Consider the following 17,038-nt stretch of genomic DNA (forward strand, 5'->3'; position numbering starts at 1 on the left):
GATCTCCTGAAACTTCATTGAAATGATCGAACAAAAGTTGTAAATTTTAGGTCACTTGAAAACAGAATCGAAAGTCATGTACATTTCGCTCTTTGTTTTTTCGCCTTCATATTCGTATTTTTTAATGTTTTTGTGTCTGATTTCATTTTTATAAGCAAAAGTAAAATACCTAATTCATAGTGGTGAATTTATACAGGCTTGGGGGCCCGCCGCGAAACAGTATGAATCATGCAAACATCTATCATGGGACGCAATTGAGACTCGCATGATTATGACGTCTGCCACTCTGGTTCTACATTGTAATGCAAAGAGCATTTAAATACAAATATTCCCACAAGTCTGAAACCCAAGAACCTGAAACTCAAATAAAAGCCAACAGATAATAAATCAGAGCCAAAATTAATGAAAAATCAATCGATTCTTTTTTTTTGGTTTAGAAAAGGACTGTTTGTGGAAACGGGAGTTAATTATTATTATTTCAAATTTTTCTCTTTCTAGCTGTACTGTCATTCAATTTTTCGCTGTAACGTTTATTTAGACAGCAGGTTTGGAAAATACTTCAGCATTGAATGTAGAAAGTTGGCGGTTTCCGTATAGCTGGCTACTTTTGCCATAGGTTGGCAGATTTCACGTTTCGGTTTGGCTAGTTTCATAAATTTTCTTCTGGCAACGTTGGCGTAGTGTATCGTTGGCTGCTTAGAGTGATGAGTAATACTGGACTTGTTTTGATTTGTTTGGGATAAATGTGTTACAGTTATTTTGTAAAGTTTTTAAGGAAAATCGTCATTTGAAATCTGTTGCTTATAAGAGTGTTGTGCATTATATTCTAAAAACTGTTACCAGCCGGAAAATATGTGCAACGTATGTTGCCCATGAAGAACGTACGGATGTAACTATTTCAAAAAACTTTCTTGATGGATAACAGCGTAAGAAAAGACCGTAAGGTTGAGTATAGTATTTTCTTGCAATCTTTTTCTTATGTTTAATGTTTTTTGGTGAACATGGTGACGGTTTTGCAAGAAAAAAGTTCTTAAGAATTGGAAACGAATTAAGAATGATTGTGGAGCAAACTTGCCAACTCTCCGGATTCGATATACAGTCAACCCTCGTTTATCTCGGTTCATGCGTTCTAGGACTCTTCCGTGATGTTTGAATTTTCGCACAGTAGGATTCTTTGTTTATAAATCGAATATTTTCCTTACTAATGCGTTTTAAATTTATTTACGATTTTTTCGTTTTATTAACTTTTGCTAACACAATTAGAACCCTCCAGATATGGAATAATTCCTACATAATTGTATCACAGAAATCGCCTTCATGCCCATCTCTCATAATCCTGTCAAAAAATACCTCCCCCCTTGCCCCTTTTTCGATACTAGCAATGCCTTAATTCTTTCTCTTTGGGCCAATACCTTTCAGTAAAAATTTATTCAGTCCTCCCATAATTGTATCACAAAAATCGCCTACAGGCCCCTCTCCCAAAATTGTATAAATGTCCGACAGCTGCGGACAACTTAATTTGTTTTAGCGGGGACAACTGCTAAACTGTCCGCAATAGTGTTTTGTTGTCATCGACAATGTCGTATTTCCTACACAAGGGCAATAAGCAATGTGATATACAGTGTCAGTATTGAGTTAGTAACCAAAAGTACATAAAAATGCTACAATCTTGGTTTTTTTTAAGTGTATTTTTATTTAGAGCTAAAACGAGCAACGTCACTTAAGGGGGGTGGGGCACGTTGGTCAACTTTTTTACTTGTCATTTTTCATCTCGTCAAAAAATGTAATAATGTTCGATTTTCTACAATAAGTTTCACTAAACACTTCTCAACACCACAGATGTTTTTGGAGATGTTGAATTGATAAACTTTTTTATATTGATTTTTTATCTGAACTTCGTAAAGTGGACCAATGCGCCCCATGGGTGGGGTACGTTGGTTCGTCTGGTGGGGTACATTGGACCGCATAACTCAAACAACATTTGAGGTAGTGAGAAGCAAAGGGATACAAGTGGCAAAATTAAAAATTTGGAGATAACCAGTACACACGGTAGGTGAGCCTCTACTCTGTCTTGGGGCAATAGATGGTACTAGTAGCCCTGGTAGGTGCTGCTATATACAGCATGATTTAGAAAAAAAATCAATGAAAGTCTACCTAGGAGCTAATCTTTAAACGCATTTTACTCAAAACTTGAAAATGTCCACTTGCATCCCTTTGCTTCTCACTGCCTTATTTGTTATGATTTTAGTGATAAATACTATTAAATTTTGTAACTACCATATTCTCTGCTGTGTGTAGAGTGAAAAATATTAAGTTTAAAGATCAATATAACATATTAAATTGATTTTTTGATAAATCTTTATTTAAAAGCAGCAATAAGCATTCACCATTAGTATGCAATTATTTTTTAAAAATCAGAAGAAATATCATAGAATATTGAGTTAAAATTATTGAGATTTAAGAGCAAAAAAAGTTTTTAAATTACATGGTGTAGATTGGTTGGATCTAATGTGCCCCACAAAGAGTGGATCAGCCTACCCCACCTTCTTAATCTGAAAAAGGTGGTATGTGATAATTTTTTTTCTTTTTGACAAAAAATTAAAAAGTTGCCAATTGTATCGAACTAAAGAAACTTACTTTAAGAAAGGAGTTCAATTTTTCCCCCGCAATCTTGATGAAAACCATTAAAAAAAATAGAGCTATCTGATACAGTTTTCTGAAAATTACTCAGGACTATTTAAATAACACTTTCTGGGATACAATTTGTTCATAACTGTACCATGTGATTTCATTATAGGATTTGTAGGACCATAGGTGCTATTTGTTAGTCATAAAATAAAATAATAAATATTAATATTATTAAAATAATTCAGACCAGTTCAACATACCCCACCTCCCCCTACAGTTTGAATACAACTAAAATAACTTGAAATCATATTTGTTATATTCCTATAGCGTGAAACAATCTACTGAAAGTTTTTAACATTTTGTTAGGCTCTGGAGTGAAAATTGGACAAAGCAGGAAAAAATGTAACTTTATAACCATTTTTTGCAAAACTTATAGACATTGGTTGTTGTTGTTCTTTAAGTAGGGATAATATTGTTTTTTGAAAAAGTGTAATAATTGACCATAGAGACATTTTTTTTTAACCCTTTCAAGGAAATATTTATTTCTCTAAAACTGAGTAAGACATAGCTTATATATATCCTTATGTTTTACTAGGCCCCCTATTCCTGGCTGATTTAGTGCCTTTGATTGATCTCTAAACAGATCCAGAAAAGTATCATACCCAAAACTATATATTCTACAACATGTAACACCTAAAATTCAAAGGTACAGATGTGATATACCCCCCCCCCCCCATTTGGCGACATTCGATTTTTTTTGCACAAAATTAAAATATTTTTCTCGCCAATGAGGCGATAATTTTTTATGCATGGCATCCCTGGCCAAACTAACCTGTGTTTAGCAACCCGAAGGCAATCTTACAGATCTGTTCAAACTTGTTTACTTGGGTTGTTTGGGTTTCAGGCAGGAGAGATAGGTGGTGTTGTTTCGTGCAATATACCTTACAGGAATGCTTATTTTGTGTTAGTTTAAATTCAGTAGTTGTGTTTTGAAGTAAAAGCATTAGAAAATGCCAGTTTCTTCAAACTTGAAGGTTAATTAAAAGTTAACTCCAACGTGGTGTGTATCTGTAATGTGCCATTGTCATATGATGTATTGTTTTAGACTGAGTGTGAATATTTATACCATATAAAAAGTAAGTTTTTATTTTAGAATTCCAAAAAAAACTCTCACTTCCAAAATTTTTTGTTTTTACAAATCCTTGAGGGGTTCTTGTAGTATACATAACTGTGACCATACTCCGACTGTAATGTATATTAACAGTCGGAGGGATAACTGGCGAGCCAGAGGTCTCATAGTACTTTCGTAATGAGACCGAGGCAGCCGAGGTCTCATTACGAAAGTACTATGAGACCGAGGGCTCGTATCCCGGAGAAATGATGAAAAAAAAATTAATGCATTAATTTCGACTTGTAATTAATACAATAATTTATTTCATTGTATTTTAATATGTTTACGAAAAACCCCGGCCCTGTACATTTTTGAAGCATATATTCGTGATGTTTTTTGTTGTGCTTTTATATTGTTTTTATATATATATTGTGTTCTGAAGTGCTTTGATCATGTTTTTTTATCTGATTTTTTCCTGTTGGCGCTAAAAAAGCATCGCTAAGAACGATGTATGACATATGTCGTCATACATCGTTTTCTTGGCGACGCTTTCTTGGCGCCAACAGGAAAAAGTCGCCAAGGGTGGGGTATATCACATCAGTTCCAATTCAAGTCTTTATCTGACCCTGTATGAAAAAACTTGTCAAAATATTTAAGCAAGTGGTCCCCAATTCTCAACAAAACTTCAAGTTTGAAATTTTGTCGATATACATTTCGATATACATTTTTTTCCTATTTTTGGAGGAATTCAATCCCTGGTAGAAATCAGAAGGAGTTGTTGAAGCTAAATAATATTTTATATTTGTTTTGAACCAATATGCAAATTTTGGTCGGTATTGAGAGGATACTGTACAGTACACTGACTAATGCATAATTTTTCATCTGAATTATTTACTTTTTTAGAAGTAGCTAACAAAAGAAAGATGAGTATAGCAGCTAATGCCTAAGTAACTCAATTAAAATCAAAGCAATAATATAAAATGTAAGAAATATTAAAATTAATATAAAATTTTATAGAGCACATGTAATTGGTCAATACCTAGTACAACAGCCTGTATCAGTATACTATATTTTGTTTTTAAAACATTAAGTTATTACATTTCGCTAATGATTGTAAATATCATACAGTACATACATTTTCACATAAAATGTACATTTATTTATATGTAAGTAATGAAAGAAACATAAATTTAAGTCTATATAGGTTTTAATGATAGTATGAGAAAATAAACGATGCTGAGTAGAAGGTTCCAGTTACTACATAGAGATTTGAGTTTGCACTAATTGGAAATATATTTCTATCAAAATATTTGTTAAGGATAAAAATGTTGGATATTTTCGATTTTTTTTTCGAAATATATAATGATATTTTCGAACCTAGGCTGGAGTAGTAATGAATATTGCTCATGATATACTAATTATAAATTGTACTTCTTAGTGTTCAGTTTTATCTTTTGTGTACTGCTACTGATTGATTTTTTCCCCTTGTAGGGTACAAATGAAGGAGCCATGAACAAGCTGAACATAAACGTCTCCTATGGAGGGAAAAAGGAAATTTTTAACTGTACAAAGCAAGAAATCATTGGTCTAATTAAAAAGCATTTTTGTCTCAGTGGAGAAGTTGAGTTATATAAACGTTTTAAGGAGACAAAAGAAAGAATAGAGCCTCATAACATTAAAGACCTTATGGCCATAGAAGTTGAGCTGAAAAAACGGACTCGATCTGCTCTGAATGGACATGCTAGGTACGTTGTTATCCTTAAATATATACATATGTACAGAAACCTCTCGTTACCTTTCACATTTGAAAATATTTCGCCCTTGCCATGGGGGGGCAGAGGGGGGCAATGCCCCCCAGTTTTGGGAGGACTTAATATAGTAACAACACATCTTCCAAAAATAAAAAAAAATCATTATTTTTTTGTTTTTGAATAGTTCAAAAGAGCATGGGTGGATTTATGGGGGGGGGAGCAAAGTGTGCAATGCCCCCCAGTTTTGAGAGGAGTTCATATAGTAACAACTTATCTTCCAAAATCTTATAACAAAAAAAAAATGATTTTTTTTCTTTTTTGAATAGTTCAATGAAAATGAAGAGAATAGCCAATGTTCTTTTCTGAAGGGAGAAAGGGAAAAGAAAAAAAACAAACATTAAGTACAAATAGTACAGCTGTCACTGGGGTACTGAAAATTGGCCTAAATTCATTATTTTGGACTGAAAACCATTTAGGCAAGTATATGAATGAAAATATAGGCTAAATGAGCTATGCATTCAGCTGCAACACTTATAATAATTGACGTTTGGGACCCTCCCTCCCCCCTCCCATGGGCGGATTTATGGGGGGTCAGAGGGGGGCAATGCCCCCCCAGTTTTGAGAGGACTTTATGTAGTAACAACACATCTTCCAAAAATTAAAAAAAAAATTATTTTTTCGTTTTTGAATAGTTCAGAAGAGCATGGGTGGATTTATGGGGGGGGAGCAAAGAGGACAATGCTCCCCAGTTTTGGGAGGAGTTTATATAATAACAACTTATCTTTCAAAATCTTATAACAAAAAAAAATCATGATTTTTTTCTTTTTTGAATAGGAAATTAAAGTTTTTTTCTTTTAAACTTAAAATAGCCGTTTCTTCCAAAGTTTGAACAATACTGTACAAGTGTATAATCTACTACTCAATTTCAGAGACTAGAAAGTGCAAATTATTGATAGGTTCTAAAATCCCTGAAAAGAATTGGCGCAGTATAGCCTACAAGTGCTCTTGAACCAAAAACCCAATCTAACCAACCAAACCTTGAAAATAATTAGACATGTCTTTGAAACTCCAAAGCAAAGTGTGCTTCAATTTTATTTCTTATCAAGTGTATACAGTGGCTCCCAAAAGTGTTCGTACACCTTGAGATTTTGTAGTAAAACCAAAATAACGCAAAACTGAATTCGAATATGAAGTCCAATTTTTTTTCGCACCATTCCTATGCCATTCTGAATAAAACCCAGTAGTTTTTTTTTTTTCAAAATATTGCTACATTTTATTTTTGAAATTTGTCAAAAAACAAAGAGACAGAGAAAAAATACACCACAAAAGTCATCGTACACTGAAATATTTTTGAATAAATTCATGATTAAAATTATCATATGTCGTTTTTTATTATTTTTGCATTGTATTGACCCTTCAAAGTCATTTGGCTTTATTTTTTTGTTTATTTATTCCCTAATATTCTGCTTATTATTTTTAAATGGCTGGTATGCGTAGAAAACAACAAACACGATTCGAAATTTGTTTTTTTTTTTTCTCACAGTAGACATAAATTGGTTTAAAATATCTGTAAATTAGTTAATTTATACCATTCTATAGTGAAGTGCTTGATAAAATGCTTTTAAGACAAGAATCGGATCGAAGACAAGGTAAGAAAAGGTCAACTGGCAAAGTTAACAAAGCGTGATCGGAGGTTTACAGTTAAAGAAATTATGAAAAATACGCATTTGAGTGCTGAAAAAGTTTCTGCATAGCTGAATGAAACATCTTACGTTTAATTTTCACCTAAAACTATTTGCCAAGATCTCTTATTAATTGTATTAAAGAGGACCTCTTCCCGCAGAAATTTTCTTGTTCATGCGAAAAACACTAAGCTCACGCTTTCCGTCATAAAATAAATGATAAATAAGCTCAAAACGTTTTGGAACAACGTCTTACTTATAGAGGAAAATAAATTTGGGTTAAATTGTTGTAAAATTGTCAATAGGAGGAAAAATGAGGAATTTAATCTTAGGAACTTAGCTGGATCAGTTAATCAGGACGGTGAGGTGTTCTTGGGTGAGGGTGCATAACTGTAGCAAGACTTGGAAATTTTGAATTTTTTGATGAAATAATGAATCATGCCGTTCATTTAAATATTTTAAAAAACAATTTTAAACTATTAGCCCAAAATTTGGTAAACGGAAACAACTATGTTTTTTTTAATCAAAATAACGATAAGAAGTACACGTTTGCGTTTGGAGCCTCAAAAATTGTCCTTAAAGTTAGAAATATCTCCTCAGTCGCCAGATTTAAACTTAATGGAACATATTTGGAAACATCTGGTGGCTAGATTACGAAAATACACCATTGAAACGAAAAGCGAACTAGAAACAGTAAGACTCGAAGTGCGGCTGAATACTTACTCAGAAATTGCAGAAAAAAAGAAAGAAAAAACAATGAAATCTATTCCCAGACGTTTAAAAACTGTTGTTGATACTCCATGATTCTCTACTAAATAATAATTTTGTAAAAAGTTAGATTATTTACTATTTTTTTTGACATTTTTTCAAAGTGTACGAAGACTTTTGTGAAATAAAATTTCCGTCACTTTTTGGTTTTTGATTTTTAAAAAATTAAGGTTTAATGTTTTTTAAAAAAATTTCGTGTAGTTTTGTTAAAAATAGATCATACGTAGATCTTGTAATTAAATACCTATTCCGAAATATTAATTCTAACCAATGCATAGGGGCCTATTTCATTTAAAGTCGAACGCTTTTGGAAGCCACTGTAAATTAAGAATTGTTCAAATGGGTAGCATGTTACTCTCTTGATACCTATTCTCTAAATCTGTGCACCATTTCTTTTAAAGTATTAACTTGCATCACAAAGCACTTTTAAAGCGTAAAACTTAAAAAGAAAATTATTTGCCTATTATTTCCAATTAACCCTTAAAAGACTTCAAAATTCAGAATTTTACATCCATTTTAGATAATTTCCTCCGGGGGAGTAACCCCCGGGCCGGAACTGGAGATATTCTATATCCCACTTAAAAGGGAGCACTGCGTTACTCTCTTAATACCAGCCCCCTCTCTTTTAAGGTCAATTTAAAAAGGACAGCATGATTACACACAGTAATGAAAATGATATAGAAAAGTAAAGAATGGTCTTACGCATCACAGAAAACAGACAAAAACATGGGAGGGGAGGGAGGGCAATTAAAAATGTTGCTCAAAAAAAAAAAAAAATTTCTGCCCCCCCCCCCCAGGAACTCAGTCCTAAATCCGCCTATGCCCCCTCCCCAATTTGCGCTAACAGAACGATCTACTCGTTACGATTTGTTTTCTCTCTTTTGAGAATGCTATTTTCAATTTGCGTGATTTCAAAAACTAGATGTTTTGGGTTGTTACAGACGAAAGATTTTGAAGAACCTTCCGGTATAACGCGTTCAAATGAAATTGGCTGATTTGAAATGTATGCTATTGCAAAAGAAGTACATAGCTAAAAGGTTTTTGTACAGCAAAATACTATCAAATGTAACAGTTAACACCATACTCAACGAATGTATGTAACAATGAAACAAAAGACCAGAAAAATTGTCCAACCATTGAACAAACATAACGTAAAATCACTATAAACAATGCGTTAATTTTTTTATGGGAAAAAATTAGGAATCTCAATCCCTAGCAGTTCAAAACTAAATTTCTGATTTTCCAGAATCATAGAAAAAGTGAGGGAGATATATTTCCGGCACGAAAGCTTTGCACAATTCTTGTAAGATCGCATTATTACCTGATGAAATGTTTTTCTGTGTTTTCTTTATTTTTTAAAGGAAAAAATTTGTATATATGAAAAGAATAGTTAGAACTGTACTTCATATGCTTGGAAAATTTTTGGCTTGTCTTTTTTTTTTTTTGAGAAAGAAAAGTAAATACTATCGCAAATTGAATAAATTTCAGTTATCTGAACGTTCCGATTAATTGAATCTTTTTTACTTAGAGGGAAAATACCATTTTCCTTATTTTCTAAATACTGTTTAAAAATTAAGGTAATTCATAATCATCTAAGTATAAATGAGACAATTATTGTCATTATTGAAATCTGAGTAAATCAGTCATCAAAAGTTTTGGAAAAATTTGCTGAAATTTGATAAAAACCTTACACAGATTGGTAAAATCATAAAAATCCTTTAACTGTAAAAACTGACAAATTTTCATTAAAATTACAAAAAATCAAACAAAAATCTGCAGGTAAGAGTGAATTACATGCAGGACCGGATTTGCCAATAAGATAAACAAGCTATAGTTTAGGGCCCCTGCTTTGAAGTGGACCCCTAACTCCCAAAAAATTGTGATTCATTCCTTAAAAAAAATGGAAAGTGTTTGAAAAACTAATTTTATTTTTAAGTATTTGAAAACCTTGAATATTTGGAAACGTGTGACTACAAACCTTAAATTTTAAAATTTCTAACAAATTGTAGGGGAGGAATGCCAAATTGTGTCAAATTCAGCTCCTTGCTACATCTTACATCAAAAATGTAAAAATCATGGTTCTCGCGTTTGTAACATATTACTTGAAATAAATTTTTTTGTGACTCACATGCTTCATATCTTGCTATTTATTTAATCCCGAATGCGGAATTTTGGAAATTCTTTAGTATTGATTGCTTTTATCTTACTTTTACTGCACATTGTTGATCTGTTTAGCCCGGGGAAAAATGATACACTACCCCTATTCCTTTTCGTTTTCTGCACTACTTATAATTTAAAAAAAATGTTGTAATGAGAAATAAAAGCTTCTTTTTTCTTTTAAACTTAAAATAGCCATTTCTTACAAAGTTTGAACAATACTGTACAACTGTATAATCTACTACTCAATTTCAGAGGCTGGAAAGTGCAAATTATTGGTTCTAAAATACCTGAAAGGAATTGGTGCAGTATAGCCTACCAGGGCTCTTGAGCCAAAAACCCAATCTAACTAACCAAACCTTGAAAATAATTAGACAAGTCTTTGAAACTCCTAAGCAAAGTGTGCTTCAATTTTATTTCTTATCAAGTGTATAAATTAAGAATTGTTCAAATGGGTAGTATGTTACTCTCTTGATACCTATTCTCTAAATCTGTGCACCATTTCTTTTAAAGTATTAACTTGCATCACAAAGCACTTTTAAAGTGTAAAACTTTTTTAAAAAATGATTCGCCTATTATTTCCAATTAACCCTTATAAGACTTCAAAGTGCAGAATTTTATATCCATTTTATATAATTTCCTCTCGAGACCCCCGGGCCGCCTAAAATTGGAGATATTCTATATCCCACTTAAAAGAGAGCCCTGCATCACTCTCTTTATTCCAGCCCCCTCTCTTTTAAGATCAATTCAAAAAGGACAGCATGATTACACACAGTAATGAAAGCGGCACATAAAAAAGTAAAGAATGGCCTTATGTATCACAGAAAAATAGATAAAAACATGGGAGAGGTGGGGGGGAGGGCAATTAAAAATGTTGCTCCAAAAAAAAAAAAATCCTGCCCCCCCCCCCCAAGGATTCAGTCCTAAATCCGCCTATGTGCCCTTCCATTGTCCCCCAAAATGTAAAAAGGACATTGCTTGAAGTTCAGGACCACTTATAGAAAAATCTTCTAAAAACTGGTATGTTTTACATTTATTTGAACTACAGTAGAATCTCGAAAATCCGAGATAGTTGGAACTTGCGCCATCTCAGATTACTGAAAACTCGGATTATCCAGAAAATGCTTTGGACTACATAAGCACATGCACTGCTTACTTCCTTATGGCTATGAAAAAAAAATATTGTTTCTGCAAAAAATTAATCACTCAAATTTCAACATGAATATGTGTTTTAATTAACCCTAAACTTAAACAAGTTTTGATTAGTTTTTTCTTGATGTCTACACGTACTTATGTGCAGATTTGCAGGCAACCAAACAATGCCCTTTGATAGCGCTTGAAAAAATTTAGATGAGTATTTTCCTGACATTTGTGTCTATGTGTGAGCTTATGTATGTACCTCACGTAATACAAAAACGTTATTCCTAGAAGGATAAAAATTCATAAACATTGTCATACAATGTCATATTTTGTACTTCCCTTTTTAATTGCAATTGAGTATTCCAAAAGAGCTGTTTGGTCGTTCTTTGAAACAAAACAAGTTTTTAATTTCAAGGTTTTTTTTTGTATCAACCTACTTTCTTCAAGACCTTAATCCATCTCTAACAAGTCGATGAATTTTTCATGTCATGTTATTGAGTTAAACCTTTCAATATATTTTTACCTTATATGCCTTATATACCTTATATACCTTATTGTATGTTATCAGAGAAGCATACTTGCCAACCTTCAAAGGAAAAAAAAACAAGACATTCCACTTGACATACATAGATGATTCACCAGTGACATATTTCACATCGATGTTATTATTATTATGCTTTCAAATGTCGTGAATGTTAAATTTAAGATGAAGTAGGAATTTTTCTAACATATGAGTTAATTAGTACAAATACAAGAAATTAATAAGTACTGCGAATGAAAAATTAAAAAATAAGGAGTGCATTTGCTTAAAATTTCGTACATTCCCCGATCTCTACCAAAAACGTAACTACAAAAATTTAATTACTAAAATCTGGAAAGAATATAATAAAATTATTAAAATAAAATGTAAAATAAGTAGGTATAGGGTAGCACATGTTGAAATAACTTCCAAATTTCAAAATAATGGAAATATTTTCAAAATGCAAAAAGATTGAACTCTGCTGCAATTTTGGGCAAAACACGTACTTTGTTGAACATGCAATGTGAAAAGCTTCCGAAAATAAATTTTTACAAAAATAGTTATTAATTGGAAAAATTAAAAGCTCTTCAACAAGCCAATTCCTTTAGTGCACACTAAATTCGGTGCCAACTTTAAAATTTCGAAAAAAGAATAAAAATTAGAAATCATCGAATTTTTCCACAAAAAAAAAATGAATTTTTGCAGTATACAAATAATTATAGGGAAAATGGAGTACTTAGCTGGTACCCTTTTCTGGCGAGCCTACATATTAGGGGGAAAAAATGGTGCACGATCACCCATAATGTAGCTTTGTAGCAAGTTGGTGCAGAAAACCTATTTTTGCCTTCTCTAGCATAATTCCTATCCTTGAGGAAAAAAACTGGTTTCAATCCTTATTCTTATGCAATATATGGAGTTCTAATTTCCCATGGCATTGATGGATGACTAGAAAGGGGCGCCATCTATTGAGAGAAACTGAAACGTTTTGGTGATTGATTGAAAAAATTGTAAATACAGGAGAAAATAATAAAAAATGGGAGATTGGGAGATAGACGTAAAAAACAGGAGTCTCCCTTTAAAAACAGTAAAGTTGGGAAGTATGAGAAAGTTCTAATCATAGAAAAATATTTCGATTTTCAGATTAAAACATTTTTTATCTGTGAAAAAAGTCTTAAAAATATCAACTAAGCACCTCGAATTAAGCAGAACCTCGGACTTTTGAGACTTGGATTTTCAAGACTCTACTGTAATAGCATTTTATGCTGCAACTTAAAACCCTTATTTTGCCAAAAATAGTATATCAAAAGAAATGTTTGAAATTATTATTTTTTTCATCTAAAAGAACAATTGGTCAGCAAAATTGCTTTTTTTAAAAAAAATTACGTCTTATTGGCTGTCAACAAATTCCGATAATTTTAGAGTAAAAATGTCACTTATGCTTATTTTATTGGTGTGTGTGATCTGGGTGTCAAACAGCATTGCCGAAGATCATTTATTGTGAATCTTGAACAACATATTGAAGTTCGGAGCAATATGAGCACAAAAACTGGGCGAGAGAATTAATTGAGCATGATTTCGAATTCATCAGAAATTTGGATTTGGAATAAATTAGTTAGAGGTTTACATTTTGAATTGAAAAACCGATGAAATTCAAACTAATCAGAAGTGACAATTCAACCTTGAGTGAAGTTAAATATAATGCAAATATGTGGTCATGGCAAGTAATGTGTAAATCGGCATACAAAAGTTATATTAAGTCCACATCTTTTTTTTTTTTTTTTTTTTAATTTTTCTGTTCAACCAATGAAATGTTACTCCTGAAAATGAGTCAATTGCCTGAAAAGAATCAGTGACTTCTCTTTTTATATAAATGTTGATAAATAATTTCTTCAGTAGTTGTTAATTAAAATTTTGAAACACTTTTATCTTCTTTGTTAAGGATATTTAAAATCCTCAAAGGTCTAAGTACTGAAAAAGATTTTTAAAGCTTAAGAAATTTTTATATATTTATTTATTCATTTTTGTTTTTAAAAATTTTATTCGTCTGTATAATGACCTATTAATTCAAGTATTGAAAGTAAAATTTCAGATATTGATGTAAGATGAAAAAATTTAAACAGGGTCGATAAGTTTGGTTGTGTATGTGTAAGTAAATTATCGCTGTAATGGTTTCTAAATTACATTCATAACATGTTGAGGTATAAAAGCTTTTCTTCGAAGTAAATCTTTAAGTTCATGCAATTTTTTAAACTTTATTTTTCTTTCAAATCTTTCTGTTAAAGAAATGTTTTTTTTTTTTTTTTTTTTTTGCACCCCAAAACTTTTTACATCAGCGAATTGATTCCAAAAAAAAAAGATTTTTTGTTTCTTTTTTTACCAAAGTAAAAAATTACCTCACATCTTTATACAAGCATCTCCTCCCCCTCACTCTTCTGTTTTTTTTTTTTTAATTTTTAATAATCTGTTTGTTTATAAATATGTTTTGAAAATTTGATACATTTTGGTATATTCGTATAAACGTATCGTTCGTTTATTTCACAATGCAGTTCAGATTAATTAAATTCTTGCACTGTAATTTAATTTAAGTAAAGTTTTTAATGAATGTGTGTTTCTTTAGGTTCCATGAAGACTATGAAATAGGTGAACCTTCTAATAACGCTACATATCATGAACTTATGATTAAGAAGCTTTTAGACAATAAAACGCTGAATGGCAAAGAAAGAATGGATGTTATAGGCATGATTCGAAATCGAAAAATATTACAGTAAGAATGAATTTTTTTTTTCTTGAACAGAAAGTAAACAACGTTAGAATTTGAGACTTTTATGATATTTTTAATAGCTTGTAACTTAGTGTAGGTTCTTTGTTAATTATTCATCTACTCAGCGGGAGTGGCTTTAGGATTTAATCAGGGTGGCGACAGATCAGGGAGATCAGGGGAAAAGTCAGGGAACTTTATTGATCAGGGAAATGTCAGGGAATTTCGGAAAATAATAAAAATTCATTAAAAATTGATCAAATAAAGAAATTTTTTTTTTTTTTTTTTTGCTTTGCAAAATTAAATACCTTTTTTTCCTATGCATTTTCCGCCAATTATTTGTTCAAAAAAAGTGAAATTAGTGAGGTGTGATTATACACTGACACATGTTTGTGCATTTTTTTTCCCTTTAAGATCAAAGTATTGAATCTTAAGTTATTAACAAACAGGATGAACTTTCTAAGCTTCTTTGTCAGTAAAGTTGTTTATTTTAGGTAGTTTGATTTTTTCTGCCAGGCGTTCCATGCTACTTAAAATAAACAACCCTACAAGCAAAGAGGAAGCTGCCATTAAAGACTTTGCTCCGTTGCCTTTATTCATTCTCTTGAAGTAGCTAGCGTACTGTAATCACGATTTCAAGAAAAAATCTTTTTTTTTTTTTTAAATTGATGCTGCTAAGAACTTAAAAGGTATTTTTCTTGGCGTTTTCAATTTAGTTGCTAAAATTGAATGTTAAATGAAAATCAACTTTGTTTTTTGCCATCTTATTATTCGCTGTCGCTTTAGATTATACTAAGGGTTTTTTTTTTTTCGACTTTAAAATTCTTTTATTTTAAAACCAAATTATATATGCTATAAATTTTGAAATTAATTATTGTTTTTTTTTTTTTTTTACATTTCAATGTTGTTTGTTACAAAAGATTTTTTGACTAATAACAAGATCATTTGAAATTGAATTGTGTCCATAAGTAAATATTTTTACTATTTTTTAATAGTTAAAATGCTGTATTCCTTCATTAAACTTGATTAGAGAATAGCTCAATATGACTTGTTGTTTAAAGGTTCCAATTTATTTTATATAAATATGTAAATTATTTACGTTAGTAAAATAATACTAAGTAATGCATTACTTCTACACTTTCACAATTACTTGTTATTCTCGCAGCAACAATTATGCTGCTTGAAAATTCAGTTCAAAATTATTTCCAAATAAACTTTTTCAGTTTTATCATGATTACATATGTCTTTAAAAGTGGTTTTTATAATTTCTTAGAATTCTTATGTTAACAGGTTACTGGTAGTAAAGTAATTGGTTTAGATTTCCTATATTATTTCTCCGTAGATAATTTAATATGCTATTTTTACTAAAGAAAAAAAGAAGCTTATTTTCAAAATATATTTTTTTAATTAACAGCTTAAAATGTTTTAAACACTGCATTTTATTTAATATGCAATGGTTTTCAGGTAGGGTAAAGGAAGAAAACCATTATCCATGGTAACGTAAATCAGGGAAATTCATTGAACTTAATCAGGGAAAAGTCAGGGAACTTTTTTTCGCCATTCCTGTCGCCACCCTGTTAATCCAACACTCGTTGAAATTGGATTGCGATGAAGTTGCAGGCATGCTCGACTGAAAGGAAAAAAAATAAAGGTTTTTCTATATTTCTTATGCACAAGTGTATTCTCTTATAACAGCCCTGGCTTTAAACACATTCCACATAGCTCATAGCGCCAAAATTAGCTAGATAATTTTTTTTAATTTTCTACAAAACATGGAAAAACTAAGATTTTGCTGGAAATCAAAAAAAGGGAAATAGGCATGAAAATCCACAAAACTTCTGGGAAATCTAGAAGAGTTGCATGGTAAGAAACACTCATTACGCACACAACTATCAATGAGTATGTATTAAGCCATTATTTCAATTAGTTTGTAAGTCCAGTCCAACAAGATATCAGGCGGATTGAAATAAAAATATTGTTACTGCAGTAGTAACTAGTAAATATATACAGTGCAGAACCTTTTATCCGGGAACCAAAAAACCGGGAAACCAGAAAACCGGCAACCTTTTGCCGATTTTCCCGCCATTTTTTAAAAATACGCATTTTTGGCAATTTTTGAAAAACTAAGCATTTTTTTGAAATACCTAAAAGAAAATGAGCGGTTTCTTAATAAATACCATATTACTCATCTATAACTCGGGAAAATGTTTACAAAAATGAGCTTCAAAGGGTTGTCATTAACGCAGGGGGAAAATTTCCGGAATATTTTCTTGAACTAAAAAGTACACACGTAAGTCTGAAATTTTTGTGTTTTATTCCAACTGAAAAAATAAAGAAATGAATATTGTCACATTATAATGCAATATTTTATTGAATGGCCTTTAATTAAAACCGTTTAGAGCAGAAGTGACGTCGCAAAACAGCGTGAAACGCCGCGATTCTCGAATTTTCCGGATAGTTGAGGGTGGAAACTATAAATCGTTAAACACAAGACTGTAATAAGGCTGCAGGAACTCATAAATT

General features: G+C 31.5%; 1 protein-coding gene across 1 annotated transcript in view; it reads left to right on the forward strand.

Annotated features, from left to right (window-relative positions):
• LOC129229739 (uncharacterized) overlaps window positions 1-17,038 on the forward strand; it is a 177,010-nt gene that overhangs the window by 120,081 nt on the left and 39,891 nt on the right. Inside the window, exons 2-3 of the mRNA XM_054864107.1 lie at window positions 5,231-5,484; window positions 14,375-14,521. Of these exons, the coding sequence (XP_054720082.1) occupies window positions 5,231-5,484; window positions 14,375-14,521 (401 nt within the window). The remainder of the gene's footprint in view (window positions 1-5,230; window positions 5,485-14,374; window positions 14,522-17,038) is intronic.

The sequence above is a fragment of the Uloborus diversus genome, chromosome 9, assembly GCF_026930045.1.
Source record: "Uloborus diversus isolate 005 chromosome 9, Udiv.v.3.1, whole genome shotgun sequence".
Taxonomy (NCBI): Eukaryota; Metazoa; Arthropoda; class Arachnida; order Araneae; family Uloboridae; genus Uloborus; species Uloborus diversus.